We start from the raw sequence: 17326 nt of genomic DNA on the forward strand, positions 1-17326 counted from the left end.
CGTTCCTCGTAGAATCGTTACCAATGTAAAAAGTACTTCGCATTGGAAAATTTACTATTTATTTAGGACTCCGGGCAGATAATATCGTTGATATCAAACCCAAAATAGAATAATGCGCAAGATAACATACGTCATTTTTTTATATGGAAGATAATCCAAATTATGTTATGATTGATAATCTAAAAATGAAATCCGTTTTACTACAAGAGAGGATCCTAGTATATTATAATGATTAATTAGAATTGGAATTAATTAATATATCGAACCACATCTTAAAATACATATAATCACAAATAAAATGAGGATTTTTGGCACCATAATCACAATACTGTACAGTACTTCCTACTTGTTCACTATTTACTTATACGTCCAACGAACCTGTTCACAAATCGGAAGTCGCGGCTGGACTGGTATGTTATTCGAATTGACGAAAATGCCTTATTATTTATTACCAGTTGACAATCGCCACGTAAACCAATCAACCGGCCATTGCCATTTCCTATTTTGTTTAGTAATTAGTAGAGTGGATATTGACTGCGGAAGAGTTCCGATATAATTTTGTCACGAACTGATTGCGAGTACAAGAATTTTAAACACACGCTACGGGATTCGTTAAACGAGAAGTCTGTGCTTCGAAATGGTTAGGTGCGTCTGAGGAAATTGAAAACAAATATAGCGCTTAAGACAAGGTTAGATATTTGCAACACACCATTCGTACAAAGTTCCTCAAATTCATGCGTGGTAAGTTACGATACGGTCGGTTTAACTTTCTGTTTTCTACCCAGACTCTTAATAGTGCAATAAAATAAAAGCTTTTTTCTACTCCCGCCTGTAAAATACCTAATTACACACCGATCTAGCGTGCGGGAAGCGTCACTTTACCACGGCAGTTTCGTTTCCCACGGATCCACTTCGGACATTTCCGAGATTTTACCGCACGGGTTTGGGCCCAATCGGATGTTTTCGAAGATTTTACCGCATGATTTCAATTTTGTTGTTCGTTTTGTTTTGCGAAAATGCACCCAAAAACTAATACACCGAAAAATGTATCAGACAATTTAAATACTAGTGGACTATTCGGTAAGTAAAGTAACATTTATAATTTTACAGTTTTTATATTAATATATTGACAAGATCAATTGTACCATTTTCAAATATCCATGTCTCATCAGGACAAACAAAACAAAATTGAAGGTTAGAACCTGCTTTTTCTTGCTTATACGAACTTAAAAATTTAATTTTCTTAAAAGCTCAATCCTTGGATGATTCTTCTTCCAATTACAGTTTTTTCTTTAAATAAACTACTTAATGATCAACTGTAATAGTTAAATAAACAGCATAACGTTTTAAAATTGTGTGTGTATTCCGTTGTTTATATGACATATCCAATAATAAATCTCTCTCTGTCTAACGTACCCAGTTAAAAAGAGACAATAGTCGAATCGGTTGAACAATACGAAATTTAGTAGTCCGATAATGTCATTATTTTTAATTTTAAATTGTGATTTTTTCATGGCGGTCGTATAAAAAGCATAGTATGCAATACGTTTGATAAACTCCTTATCTCACTCATTTATTATACACTCGCTTTGCTGCGCTCCGCTAGTATCAAATAAACTCGAGAGTCAAATGCACTTGTTGCATAATATACCATTCTGAACTTAATTTGAATAACCTGCATCCATTTCAGTCCCTTCTTTTCACTGTTTAGATAATCATTACAAACATTTGTTGACTATTGTCAACTTCATTTCATAGCTAACTTACACTCGCAAATAATTAGATTTAGATAACTTTTTGTGAATTATATTAAGCAGCTCGCACATCGCAGTAATCATTACCCAGCAATAAAAATTTAAATTGGAGTTAGTTTCAACCGAAAAATATGTTAGAGGTTAGAGGTGTTTTTTTTTTAAATCCACCATACTTCAGAGAAATTTTAAAAATCAAAGCGGTCGCTAGAAGCAGAACAAGTGAGAACACTGTGACACTCTAGTCACTTGTATTTGTTTCCTCGTCTAAGCGACAGCAATCGAGTAAGCATTTTAACAAAATATATTAAAATACCGAATTTAGTGAATTTTTCACCTTTTTTTAATTGGTAAATAAAAATCTTGATAAAATCAATAAAAGATCGGCCTTATGTTCGACCAAACGCTATTAGCTTCCCATACATCAACGAAATATCGGTCAAATCTTATCTGTGACTAGCCCAATTGTGCGGATGAATCTACTGTGCGACAAAGAAACCACACAGTTAATATAAATATATTTTATTAATAATATAGAAAGTATTACATCTCAAACATACGCGATAAATTTGGTGATTTTGCGCATCAGGGAAGAAGAGTTACATTAGCTTGTCGAAAGCTTGAAGAAGAGGTTATAACACATTATTAATGTAGGACTGACCGTTTAAGTTTCTACCAACCAACTAACCGAAACTAGAGGGTGTACCATAACGAGAACCTCCCTCACCACCCCTAAGGGCACCGCTATCACTGGTTTTTCTTAACGCCCAAGCCCAACATCGCATCAATGTTTCCAATATCTCAAAAACATATATCAGCATCTCGCAATTCCACTAACCCACCTAACTCAAATTCACTTAACTGACGATACACTTTTTTTAAATCCACCTTAATCTTCTTGACAACATACCGATCGGTTTAAAAACCCCTCCAAAACATTACTCACGACATTTTCATTAATTTGCCATATTTCGTATCAAAATCTAAATTTTGAGTGGATCTTGATCTTGATCCCCTTGTACCAATTCATTCTGTTGACAGACACCTGGCATATCAGGCTGATTTGGATTTGAGAAAAAAACTGCGGGAGTAGGAATTAAGTCACTTTGAAGAAATTGTAAATATCGGGCTCCTGTAAGATTTTTAATTGAAAAAATAGGGTCAGATAATTTTGTTAATCAAAATCCCTGGTGAAATATTTATTAAAAAAATAAATAAATAAGACCTGAAGGTTCAGATTTTCACGAAATTATATATTTTGACGTGATAATTGTTTCGACAACACAACACTTTTAGTTCTTATTTATTTTGATAAATGGATTTTCATCAAGTAAAAGCCTCCTCAGTTCAAACGTTTATTTTTCGTGTATCTTTTGTACGCACCATTTAAACAAAAACATGGATTTAAGATGCACATTTCCATTACAGTTTCATAAAACTGTAGTCTGTGCTCGGGATCATCTTCGTTCAGCTCCTGTAGTAATGCAACCTTGTACAGATGATTCATTTCTTTTTTTAATAAACGCAAAACTATTTATTGCTTAATTAATTTAACCTATTATCCTATTGACTTCAACTTCTAATACAATGTTTAATTTTGTGTTCTCATTAGTTTTTAGACTGTCTGGCAGCACATGATCTTTTACATATCCCGACTCTATAAAAAAAAATTGCCATTGTAACAATTTAAACACTTTACTGGTACTTGCTATTCATTTCAAAACAAAATTTCTAGTTTTAATTTTTTTGATAAAAAGTAAGTATAGGGTATGCTACCTGATATTTATGCATTAAATTTGACAAAGATTTCAAATATGGATTTAAAAAAATGGTGATTTGGTTCTAACTGTTACTGTTTTACTTAAAATCTTTAAACTAAACTTTTTAATTATTTTATGCATATTTTACTATAACTTCAAAGCGTTAAAAACGAGAAACAAATTTAAAATTTTCCGTTCCACGGTACTGACATAAAATTAATTTGAGTTATAAAATCATATAAACTCTTTGCACTATTTCATCAACTCTATATTTGTCAACAGTACTCAGATGACGTAATTTCAACATGATTCGCTAGCAGTTTCATAAATATCAAGGTAGATGGCACTCGAGTCACATAAATTTTAATTAAAAATTTCGTTAAATTTTAAAGACAAAAGTTATTGAACCGGAATTCAGAAGTCCATTTCTAAGGACAGCATCCATCATGGATAAATTTTAAAAATGGACATGACACGGAACTAACATTTAGCTGAGATATGAATGAGCAATAATATACATTTCATTATTAGATTATTAAATAATCACCAGTGAGAAAAAAACAATTCAAGATATAAAAAAATCACATTTAAAACAGAATCATCCATATAATTTTTGACCCATACTGCACATTTTCTGTAGACTTCAAAAAAATGGGCAAAAAAAAATTATGATTGACATATAGCTGATTTTTAAATGATTTTGTCCACATTTTACATGTCCACTGCAATATATATGGCACATAGCATGACATAGAGGTAAAAGTAATATAACTTAGTCAAAAACAAACTCAAATCGGATACTGCTTTCTTCTCATTTTTTGCGTAGATGTGCACTAATGTTACGAGAAAAGCGTTGGAGAGGCATTTTAAACAGTGCAAGACCAGATACCTTAACTCGACTAACATATCACGATCGCTTAAATGGGCGTAAAATTGAATTATAGTTACTGGACAAAAGAGAAGACTTTCTTCCAATGAGAGATCTGTCCGATGAAATATCTACATTATATCAAATATTTAAAAATAATCGACTGTCGTGTGGGGCCAAAGGACGATTTGAAGTATGCAAATTTATGGCATGAAATTTTCTGAAAATTTTCAGCCACGTTAGAGGAACATTGAAATTTTCGACCCATTTTCTTTTTATATTTAAACTCGCAGACGCTGGCAGAAAGATTTTTAAATACGTTTCGGTCTCAGCCGCCCGTGAGATATGAACTCCATCTTCATGCAGATTTATTCTGTCAAATACACAAAAAGAATCCGCGCAGGAAGGCTACATTATGCCTCGGCACAGTCCTCTTATTGTAATATTATGTCGCTCACGTATACGGTTATATTCTACGGATTCGAGAAACTGAGGCTCGTCTCCCCTTTTTTTTTACACAGAAGTATATTATATGCACGGTAAACCCGGGTATGCGTTGCGTACACCATCGGCAACGATGTATCCGCAGACGAAAATTTAATAAAAACTTTTTGCAGGTTCGAGTTCGTTCGGAATATTGATTTTGATACGATAAATCTCGATTGCATGCATAGTTTTACGAATTTATTATACACAGGGCTTCAGGTTTCGGGAAAATCTCTGGAATTCTACTGAAAAAGTCCCTAAATGGTTCTTTCTGGAACAGCTTTGACAAAACTTCTGGATTCCCCCTGCATCGGTTGTTGTTGAATCGAACTTGCTGACGTTTCGCCAATCATCCTGTTGGTTTCTTCAGAGCTTAACTGAAACATTAGTTAAGCTCGAAACGTCAGCAAGTTCGATTGACCACCAACAGAAATTTTGTAAATAGTATCACAGTGATCTGTGGAAGTTTCTTCGAAAAAGAAAACTTTTAAAGGACTTCACTAAGTTGTACTGTGTAGCCATTTAAGAAGGGCATTACACAATTTGACAAATTTTTATTTACATCGGCTTTTAATAAAGTATAAGATAATGTAAATTACAAAATCTTATTAGATATATACATTAAAATATAGAAAAGAGACAAACAATTTAATATTGACAAATATACACAAAATTAGTAAATAAATAAATTAATTAATATTAAACAAATGTTTTAAGACAAAAGGTTGGAGGCGTTGCAATTTACATATTCATCTATAGTGTTAGACGCATTTTTGTATTTTTTTAACCTCAGTAGGAAGTTTATTGACAGTTTCTCAGCTTTATCAAATATATTATTTTTTATATGCATGGTTGAAGCCAAAATAAATATGTCGAAAAGTGATTGAAGTAAAGACTTCGAGTGAAAAAATTTATTACTGAAGCGGCCAAGATAAAAGGCTGTAAGGTATTATTAAATTCCTAGAGTGGCCTCCAGAGGGCGCAATCGCATTCTTAAATTTTTAAAATCATTTTATGAGAAGTAATCTTATATTACAGATAGTCGGACACCGTTTTAAAGGTGGGATAAATTAGATTCTTTTTCGTGAAATAGATTATCATCTCTCTCTTAAGGGAAAGTAGTTGTGGATAACTACTAATAGCGGAAAGTATATTATCAAGCTTAGAGTCGTTGCATGTATGCTGTAAGCGGCTTGATTTGAATTACTTGTACCGCAGCTAGAGGGCGCTTTGCGACATATAACAGTGTAACAAGCTATTCAAATTTTTGTTCTTCGTTAAAATACCAATATAATCTTTATACCGTTTAGTGGCTGAAATTAAAACAAGCATGTTGATTAGTTTTGATAAGTTCGGTTAGAAAATTCAAGTCAAACTTGTATTGAAAAATATAGGAATCATTTCGAATACTTGCCCACACTAATTATTAATACAATATTTTTTAAAAAATAGTCTATTTAAAAACTACACATCTTGCATGAAGACGCAAATAATGCATTGTAATATTCAATCACATGGAAAGAATATTAATTTTTAATAGTAAATTTACATATACTTTGCTAAAAGAACGAAAATTAGTATTTAGTAGAATTTGTTAGAATGTTTTTTTTGAGAAAATAAATTTTATTTGTAGTAAAACGCCGTCTAGCGGCGATACAAGTAATCGAGATTAATGCGCTCACTACAGCGTAGATGAGCGGTTTACAACGATTCTAAATTTGACAACATACAGTCAGTCATTTTGAAGTTATTGATATTTGTTTCCGAAAATATTTTGGCTGTCTGTAATATATGATTATTTGTCAAAAAGCGAAAGGACATTCTAGAAATTTGATATTAACTTTCAGCATTTTGTTTTGGTCGCTTTACAAAAATTAAATTTCAAGGATCGGGTGCCCTTAATTGTTCACTTGTTCAATTGTTAATTGTACATTCAAACGCACAATTTTTAATACCCTGAATCATAAAGATCTCATAGGTTCTGCCTTTAGTTATAAATAAAGTTTACTGGTTTAATATCGATTAAGTGATGTATTTTTAAGACAAAAAATAATGAATTGGTGCCTCATCTTTATTAAATTGTTGCAAAAGAAAAGGTTTTTTTTCAAATTTATACGAACAAACACTGTCTAAGTAATAAATCAGAGTAAATTAGACAAATAAATTATTTGATTGTTGCGGAACTTTGCAGAAACCAACACAGAGAACGAAAACTAGGTAGGTAAGTAGGAAAAAAATAATTTTTGGCAATTGTAGAATCAATAAAATTCTGACAAAGCTCAGAATCCGCGGTCTATAGCCTAAAGAATCTTTTACGAATGCCCTTTTATTGTTAGTCATCTACGAACTGTGTTTCTAATTATTCATTTAATACTTATCGAAGACAAAAAGGGCTATTCAAGGGATATTTGGGGAATGATTCCTTATTAGTTTTCATTATGAAAAATGAATTTTGGACAATTTGTTTTGTAGCAGCCATGACTTGCGGGTAGCGCTAGCTTCAATGGTTGCCCAACTACCACTGACACATAAATAGGTAAAGGATTGACTTCTGGGACACCATTACATCTTTATAGAAGAATATTTGTTTGACCTATTCAATTACCGTTTGAAATATAGTCTGTTCATAAATATAAGAAAGTGACTAATTGATACGAATTAAGGAAAGACCCGGGCAAACTGTAAGAATGAAATATACCCGAACAGGTCCGTACTTTGCTTAGAATTTAATTATTTGGGGTTTTGTTAGAAAAGATACTCAACAATAATTATTTATTTATGTATGTATTTATGTTTAAATCTAAAATAAAATTACAAATAATTTTTATTACCTACTCAAATGATTTAAAATTTAAAAAACACCGGTTTCATCTTCTTCAAGCCTCCTAATTAAGATATCTAATGTAGGCACGCTTTGTTCCTCGTATAACTGGTAATCGCGTCGCTTCTTTTTTTTCCTCGCTGAAATCGGATTATTCACAATTTTCCATACAGATGATGTTGGAATTTTCGTCAATGTGGCCGTTTCTTCTAAATATGCTTGCTTGATGGCACCACGTTCAATGAGAGTCAAATAATCATTGTTTATAAGTTCCTTAGTCTCAATAGAATAATGTTTTTTACATTTAGGCGGGAACATCTCCTGAGATACACTAGACTCGCACATGTTTTGCATAATTCGCACACGATTCAATACACGCTTCATTACACACGAATGATTACTAATCAACTTAAACTAAGTAGTATACCAAACCAAAGAATATTAAACACAGGTAGGTATAAAATTATTTTCTATTACGGGCCACAATTTTACCTGAATTTAAATTCCGAAACTTTAGGTAATAATCTTGTTGCAATATATGCTAATGACCACTCTTGGATAATCCCATTCAAAAGCAATTGGTCACTTTCTTATATCTATGAACAGACCATACTATTTTATCAAACCAGCCAGTAGAGTTAGATACATTGGACATATGTATATGTAATAGTAATAATCAGTAGTAGTATAGATAGTTTTAAAGAAGGAAAAACTATTGTCGTCATACTGCTTTCATTAATTTAAATTCCAAATTCAAAATTTAAAATTTTATTTTCATATTTGTAATGAGAACAAACTGTAATTAACGGCTTGAGCACAGTATTGGAGATTATATAAGAAGCTTAATTATTCCGGACGGTATCAAATTAATTACTTACAAGGACGTTGAAAAAACAAAGAAACTAACGAAAACGCAAGCTGGCACACTGCAGTCAACACGAGTAACCCAAACGCCCTATCCGGTTAATATAGAAATTCCGGTAATCAATAACCATTAAATAGAAGTTACAGCAGAAACATCTCAACATTCCGACTCGCATGTCTTCTTCAATTAATTAAAAACACGACCGGAATAATATTATCCGGATACAAAAGAGAGCAATCGCGCCTGTCGAATACTAAAACGCCAGGCCATATGTACGCGGAAATTTATTAGGGCATAAGTAGACTCCTAACTTAAAGTTTCTCCAAAACTGTTCTTTCGTATTTCGCTTTTAAAGGAATTTAATCGACTTAATGGTGGATTGATACAATTTCAAAGGTAGTATATTGACTGTTTATTTTTATAAATGTAATATTGACCGTTTATAATAGTTTTGGGAAAAATCAAAAGTGGAGTTGCTTTAACCATTAAGATTACGCAATTATTTAGGAGTTTTTTAAAATATAGCAAACCCATTTTCATCCCGCGTGGTTGCAATGCAGGTATTTTAGCATTTTATGGGAAAAAGCACCTGTAGAGCAAGGAAGTGAAAGCAGACCAGAGAAACCCCGGCAGACCAGAGTAGAGAGACTCCACTATCTCAGACCAGAGGAAACAGACAAGGACCCCCAGCCACAAAATAAACGCTCCAGAGTAGAAGAGAGGAAAACAGCCACCACAGTTGCAGTTTAATAAAGAATACTATGTTATAAGTCAAGTACATAAAAACAATGTTGCTGTTGATGTTGCGAATGTTGCCTACTCGGCAAATACCAACAAATTGCGGTTAACGCACAGCCTGTCAGTTGCTTAAAATATTAAACAATGTTCTGGTTTTTATTGTTGTACAGTTCAAGCAAAGTATTGTTATTTAATATATACATTGGGTGGTAGATCAGCGCAAAAAGGATTTATAGCATAGCAAATATAAGGTCGTAGCTACTTAAGTAAGAACACCGTGTGCCAAATAAAACGATCCACTATACGATCTGGAAACCTACAGGAGATACGAAAAAAAGTTTCGTACAAAAATTTCTTGGACTCTCCTGAAGATTTAAAATATTATAATTTCGTTGATACAGGGTGTCCCAAAAGTGTACCCATGATGTCAACTTTGTTATTTTAAATGGAACACCCTATATATTTAGACATTTTTGGTATCCTTGGCTAAAATAAAGGCCACTTTTTTAAGAAATTCCTATTCAAATTTTGCATTGTATAGGCAGAAATAGAGTTTGTGTGTTTTTTTCATATTTTGATTGCCCCATATAAAATTGTGTTGTGACGCTACTGATTCAGGTATTGCAACAAAAATTTAACCACAGATGAAAGGGATGATGCACTACTCAACCAGTTTGACACATGCGGCTCAGCTTATATAGGGTGTCCCAAATAGGTGGTGCCGTTTTGGTGGAATGCATTTAACAAAATCTCAACTACATTTTTATTCAGATATCAATTCGAGAACAAAAAATAAGCTAAGTTTGTAATTTATCTTATATTTAAATTTTACTTACTTTTTGAGATATTGGAGGTTTAAGATAACACCTGTATAAATTCTTGTTGAATTTAAACCTGTCCACATTAGGTCACTTTTACTTTTTGCTTTTTAAATAGCAAATTCATGATACTACTTTTTTTAAAGTCAATATATTGAAAATATATTACAGTATCCACATATTTAACTTCTTTTTTAGTTGTTTGTTTGGGTTTTTTCTTTGTTTTATAGATTTATTTATTCAAATTCGTTACCTTGTTTAGTTAGTCTATAAACTTTTATTATTTATTTTTGTTATTAGGTATTTTCAATCAATTTAGATAATTAACTTTTAAATGTTTCTTTAAATATGAATTCTGAAGTTTTATTAAATCTGTTAAAATGTGTAGTATAGATGAGATTTTTTTCAAAATTTCCACGTATTAATGGACACCCTGTATTGTTAGCCATAGGTTTTATTCGTATATATGGAGTATTATATCTTTAAAGAAGTAGTATCATGTCTTTGCTATTTACAAAATACCTAATATTGCCAAGAAGTGACCTTAGTTTTAAATTCAACAAGAATTTAAACGGGTGTTATCTTAAACCTCGAATATCTCAAAAAGTAAGTAAAATTTAAATATAAGATAAATTACAAACTTAGCTTATTTTATGTCCTAGAATTAATATCTGAATAAAAATATAGAGTGTTTCGTTTGAAAATGTTGAGATTTTGTTAATGAACTCGCCAGAACGGCATCACCTATTTGCGACACCCTGTATAAGCTGAGCCGCATCTGTCAAACTGATTGAGTAGTGCATCATCTTCTTAGTCTGTGGTTAAATTTTAATTGCAATTCCTGAATCTGAGGCATCACAACACAATTTTATATGGGGCAATCAAAATATGAAAAAAAAAACATAACCTCAATTTCTGCCTAAACTATGCAAATTCGAACAGGAATTTCTTAAGAAAGTGATCTTTATTTTAACAAAGGATTCCAAAAATTTCGAAATATATAGCGTATTCCATTTAAAACATCTTCGATCCGTTAAAGACATAATTCAGTTTGAGAGACCAGGAGTTTTCAGCATTCCATGCATATGCAGCAAAGAATATATTGAAGAAACAGGACGAAAAATAGAAACTAGGCCAAAAGAATATGAACGAGAATGAATACTATAATAAATAAACTAAAATTCTTGCATGTAATATATTCTTGTACCAAAGAAAAATTCAAGAATCCATAGCAATCAACCAAACAATCTTTCATCCGAAGACAAGAATCAAAGACTGCAAAGCTGATAAAGTAAAGAATCATAATGTTTTAATGTTTCATTAATAAGTACTTGTTGAGTTCAATCAAACAAGAATGATTTTGGTAGACGCTGAGCACTATCATTCAGAGTAATAAATCGTAATATAGAAATAGACCATATTAAAAACTATTGAACTATTGACTATATTTAATGACGGCATCAAATTTAACATTGAGAAAGAGAGAAACTTCTTAAATAATTCAATAATTAATAAAATTGTTTAATCTTTAACTGTAGATTACTTTTGGTGAATTGACTAAACTTAATTTTTAATAGAAAAACAAGGGATATTAAAAAGTAATATATCTTTATTTTTATTTATTTATTTATTATTTTTTATTTGCCGTTATAATAACACTGCGACACCCTGCATCAACAAAATGATAAATTTTTAAATCTTCAGGAGAGTCTAAGAAACTTACGTAGGAAACTTTTTTTCGTATCTCCTATAGGTTTCCAGATCGTATAGTGATGATAATATATAATGTGTCTTATTTAAAACAGTACACCCTTGTAAAATACTTATTTAGGGTTTATGTTGCTGATTGTAACATGGGGTCATGGTCAACTGGGACATTTTTTTGATGCCAAATCTCCAGAAGAACTATTAGGGAGTCCTTTGAGAATATATCTATCTATAGTAATTTCCATGAAGCACAAATACACGGTGCTCGAAGTATCACGTGATTCTCGTTTAAGCACTACTTCTGTAGAATGTTTGTTGATGAGTCAATTTTGATAATTCCTTTTTATTGGATAGACCGTTCTAAAAGACACTGAAACTTTTAACATTTAAATAAATTGGTTGCTGGGGCATTAGCCGAGGGGGATTGTTTAACATGTTCTCCGTTTTTATTAATTTTACTTTGAAATTTTAAAGTCGAAAAGTAGTCTAAAAATCCTAGCATGATGTCATTCACGGATTTATTTTACGTAATTTCGGAAACGAGCAAATTTTCATTGAGAAAAACGCGAGATGCAGGGAAAGAACATTTATTTTTGTAGCACCATCGCAGACAGGTGATGAATCTAGCGAGAGTCAACGTCCTCGTTTAATATTTCCCAAGAAACCGGGATTCCTTCTAATATTCATGCAAATCAGCGAATGACAAAATTCGCAATAACATAATCGTAAATTCTTGAGACAATTTTCAACCTTAACAGTGAGATCCGTCCGCGTATAAGTATTCGTGTACAGTCGACGCCATCGTCACTGATGATTTATACGGTTTGCTTCCGGGTTCCGGACAATGAAGTGCTCCGGGTAGATGGGGCCATTTTCTAAAATTGGCGGTTTATTTCCGGCGAATTTCCCCTCGCGATATTTTTGGATTATTGGCGAATTTCGAGGACATTCGAAATTAAATAGCCAAATAAGAGCCATTTTATTAAACTATCTTGATTGCCGCGTTTTGGTAGCCGAAACTTTGAAGCCAGACTTTAAGACATAAGTCATTCAAAAAATGCTGGTGAGTGGGCTGAGGTGTAGTGCCTAAAAACGGTTACTACGGTGACCACGTAAAGAGCAGAAAATAATTCCCAGAATAATGGAATCATTGCCGTGTGTTCTATTCTATTATATTTTGTTTTATTCTATATAGTTCTTTGGAAATCTTCAATGGATTATACTAAGCACAAATGCAAAAACCAAGAAACTAAGTTCACAAGTCTATGAAGCGTAACTTCGATTTGTTATCATGCATATGAAATGACAGTTTCGAATTCAAACAGCAAGTTCTTTGCAAACTGCCCGGTATTGCGGCATTTTTTATATCAGTCCTTATAAAACAAATATCGGAAAACACCTTTTTTCTACTCCCGTCTGTAAAATGCCTAATTACACACATTTACGGGATTTTACTGCAATCGGATATTTTTGGAGATATTTCCCACGCCTTGAATTGTGACGTTTGTCAATTCTGACAGTCATGTCAATGAATGTATCGTGTTGCGCTCCGCTCGTGTCAAATAAACTGGTGAGTCAAATGACGTTTACCGTACTTGTTGCATAATATACTATTAACCTATCATACCATATTTTTGTTTGGGATGGCAGTATGCCCTTCGAAGAGGTAATTATCGCCCAAAAAAGAATCATAAGAACAATAACTTTTAAAAACGGTACCTTTTCAGGAAGCTAAAAATACTTACTGTGAGTTCAATATATGTTTTGCATTGTGCCACTTATGTACGAAAAAATTTACAGAACTAGGGTTTACAGTTATATTACTGTATGACCTAATAACTTTCGAGTTCAACAGCATGGGTTGAGTCGTACCATTAGAAGCAGCTATGTAATAATGCCTATTAAAATTTATAATCACTTGCGGGACTCTTTTAGACTTATTATTAATGAAAGCAAATCTAAAAACTCACTAAAAAAAAATATTATTCAGTAAAATAATATACTCCATGGAAGAGTTTTTCCAGTAATGATTGCTCAGAGAGTGTATACGTGGTGAAGGAAATTTTATATTTTGTCATATTATGTGTTGTTTCTGTATTTCTTTGTATATCTTTTTTTGACGAAACACATGCACCTTTTATAAGTACCAACATTGTTGTGAATTTAAATAAATAATTTCTACAAACAATATCGCTATTGTTAAAAAGAGAACTATTTGTTATTTAAGGCATTTAAGTTTCTATTTCTCTATATTTTTGAATACATGAAAATATTATTCTGTGTATATTTGCATGACAATGCTATTATTCCTTGATTATCTATGGAATACAATAGTGGTACTGCGGTGTCGAAAAAGTCTTTGCGCGTCCGCCATTTGTCAATAACATACAAATCAAAATTTGGGTAATATTGTCAGATTTAAGGGGACTATTCTTACGACATTTTCCATATAATAACAATTCATAACAAGTCACTAATAAAAACCGATAGACAGTTCTTCGTTGGCGTAAACTAACAAAAATTCAGAATGTCGAATGCGAAGTTATAAGAAAAAATAGCTGATGATCAAAACCCAAAAGAATCGAACTACGTCACCTTAATTAGATTAACCTCCTGAACGTCGTAAGCGTTAAAACGTGTGAGGTTTGTGAATTTAAATAGACATTGAGTATTCCCAATACAATGTCCAGTTTTCTTCACTCTACATATGTATAACCCACTACCAGGATCAAGCGAATTAAGAAACATATTTAAAAGAAACACCGTTAAATAACTTGTATCGTAATTGTTCTGTTAACAGACCAAATTTGAAATTAATTATTTTGCTTAAATATTTTTCCAGAATGTTTAACAATACTGAAATAATATACAGAACTTTATCATTTTTCGTTCCATTTCAAGGTTGATATTTAACGTAAAACCCTGCATGGACTGACACTAAAATGTAATAATTAATGTATTTAAGACGTCAGTTTCATTACCCATGGCCACGAGCCACTTCTTACATACTTTAATCACGGGTATGAGAGCGATCACATTTATTCGGTTTATTTTAGCCGCGGATGGTATTTTGATTTGTACCAGTGCTCATAGTCGGTCACTGTCACTCAGTGCATTCGTGCTCTGTATGATAAAGTTCTTCAGTGACCCGTTTATTAAATAGTCGCTCCGCTTGTGCCAAAACAAGTTGGTGACGAAAGTGTCGTTTACGAAACTTGTTGCTAATATACTATTATTAATAACGTTCATTTTAACGGAATAAATTATATGCCAAAAATACGTCATAGTAAATGTTTTAATGTATAATTGGACAAAAAATAATATAGGGTGATAAAAATGTTATCATCACCGATAAAAAAAAATATTGTTTTTAAATATATATTTAACGAACTGTTTAGAGCTGACGGTACTTTCGGAAAAAACTTTGATGAACACACTTGGTAAACTGAAAAATGATTCAACGGGTTTTACTGTTTTGCAGTATAACAATAATTCATTGCTCTGGCGGTAAGAAATCATGCATTTATTTTGTTTTTTATTATGGTTTGCTAAAGCTGCGACGGTTATTGCGTGATCTGCTTTCAACATCACAGACTAGTACTATAAATAACTTATTATATGGGTTGATTTGTCAAATAATTATACTCTTCCGATTGTAATCTAGATGGGTCCACATATACGTAAGTAGCATATAATAGTATTTAGGAAACGCATCTGATTTTCTGTATGCGCTATTGCAAAAACAGTGCTTGGTCATCATAGCATAATTATCGATCTAACTGTACGATGCTAATGTTTATAATTGTAAGTTAGTTTTAGGCTGCTTTTCTGGCACAGAACTCGTTTGTTGTGTTTAAAAGCATTCTTGTTTTTTACGACAGTTAATTGCCTTAAATTGATTTTTTTTTAAAACAGTTTCTTTTGTCAACAAGCTTATGTCAGTCCGCTAATATCCTTACTTGTGTATAGTGTATTAGGCAATAACTTTGATAAACTACATTTTAGTCACGAAATTCATTTGACCCAAGCGGAGCGAATATTTAAATACAGCGTTATAAATGTATTGCATACTACACTATTTCTACAACATTAATTTTGGACTTTTTGAATGTCGGAACTGATGAAGGTCGAAATATCATCAGTATTTAAAATCTACAGAAAACGAGCCAAACTCGTGACCAAACCACCGGCAACGACGAAGTGTCTTACGAAGCTGATGCCTAAAAGAGACACTTTGTACAAGGCTTATCAATGCATAATTGCATATTTTAGAATAGGGTATACAGCCATTTGTGTGAAGAATGTAACTATTACTGACGCTACAGCCAGCTAAATTTTTTTTAACTCCATATAATACTCTAGATTAAATAAAATTAAAAAGTGTGACTTAGTAAGTACACATGCCATAATTAGGCAAAGAAAACTTATTGAAACAGAAAAAAATAAGTTAAAATTACAAATCGGAAATAATGATAAAAAAACGGATTACTCAACCAATTTGCCAAGAACTGTGTTGTAATGTTATATATATTTTTTAACAAAGTCAAGGATTATTTTTTATGTAAACAGATGGCTTTCTTTTTAAGGAAATAATGTAACGATCTAATTCGGTCACTTTCTGTTTAGAAAAAAATGCGGTTGTCAATCCAGATAAACCGTTCCAACTCCAACATAAAGAGTCGAACTTGTTTCTTGACGAAAATCTAAATTTTGTGGAACTAAAAAACCAGGCAGCTACTTTCGAGTTCGAATCGGCATTTGTAAGCCGCCGTGTAACGGACCGTCGTATCAAGGAAATAAAATCTGGGTGAGTTAACATATATTGTATATTACATAGCTATGTGTACCAAAGACGACTATGGCACATGTTATACACATTATGTCTACATTTACCTTGTTGCATAACTTTCTAATACTCAAAATTAATCAAAACACTAAATTCAATTACAGGAAAGTATTTGCTATTGAAGGCGGATGCGATGGAAAAAATATCACTTTGCAAAATAAGGCTGGAGGAAAGAATCAATTATTCTTTGTGTTAACTACTAGCGCCATCCAAACATATTGTGATGAAAACAAATATTTAACGCTGAGTAGTACAAATAATTTAATATCCGAGTATATCGATTACAAAAACAAAAATAAATATCAATTTAATTATATACAACAATAGATGTCACATGTTCTAAAACCATAATAAAGGATTTCAAAATGTCGACGTGTTTCACTCAAATTGCCAGATAAGATCGTATAAATTAATTAATAATGATAAAGATATGTTTATAAGCAGCATATTCACCATTAAAATAATATTTTGCATTAAGCAGCTTCCTAGGTACCAAATAGTTTCATCAATACTATTATACGACACAATCATTTTCGGTGTACATAGGACACCTAAAAATTATTTCTAAAAAAAAATAATGAGTGTATTTTATTCGTTCAAAATTCGCACACACAATTAATGCAAACACTACTATTTCCTACAATTTCTGATTATGACAAGGTCTCT

At 32.1% G+C, this 17326-nt stretch overlaps 2 protein-coding genes across 3 annotated transcripts in view; one reads left to right on the forward strand and one right to left on the reverse strand.

Annotated features, from left to right (window-relative positions):
* LOC132705304 (protein sprint) overlaps positions 1-17326 on the reverse strand; it is a 298697-nt gene that overhangs the window by 231835 nt on the left and 49536 nt on the right. The window lies entirely within an intron of this gene.
* On the forward strand, positions 15223-17010 carry LOC132705541 (uncharacterized). The gene is made up of 3 exons (XM_060676173.1): positions 15223-15321; positions 16441-16621; positions 16765-17010. The coding sequence occupies exons 1-3, from the start codon at positions 15267-15269 to the stop codon at positions 16985-16987; spliced, it is 459 nt and encodes a 152-aa protein (XP_060532156.1). The 5' UTR covers positions 15223-15266; the 3' UTR covers positions 16988-17010.

This window comes from Cylas formicarius, unplaced genomic scaffold (genome assembly GCF_029955315.1).
Source record: "Cylas formicarius isolate icCylForm1 unplaced genomic scaffold, icCylForm1.1 PGA_scaffold_7__23_contigs__length_41026272, whole genome shotgun sequence".
Classification (NCBI taxonomy): domain Eukaryota; kingdom Metazoa; phylum Arthropoda; class Insecta; order Coleoptera; family Brentidae; genus Cylas; species Cylas formicarius.

Coding starts and splice junctions, on each gene's coding strand:
- LOC132705541 (XM_060676173.1), top strand. CDS start 15,267: ATGATTCAACGGGTTTTACTGTTTTGCAGTATAACAATAATTCATTGC. Junction 15,322..16,440: donor AATAATTCATTGCTCTGGCG/GTAAGAAATCAT, acceptor CTTTCTGTTTAG/AAAAAAATGCGGTTGTCAAT. Junction 16,622..16,764: donor ATCAAGGAAATAAAATCTGG/GTGAGTTAACAT, acceptor ATTCAATTACAG/GAAAGTATTTGCTATTGAAG.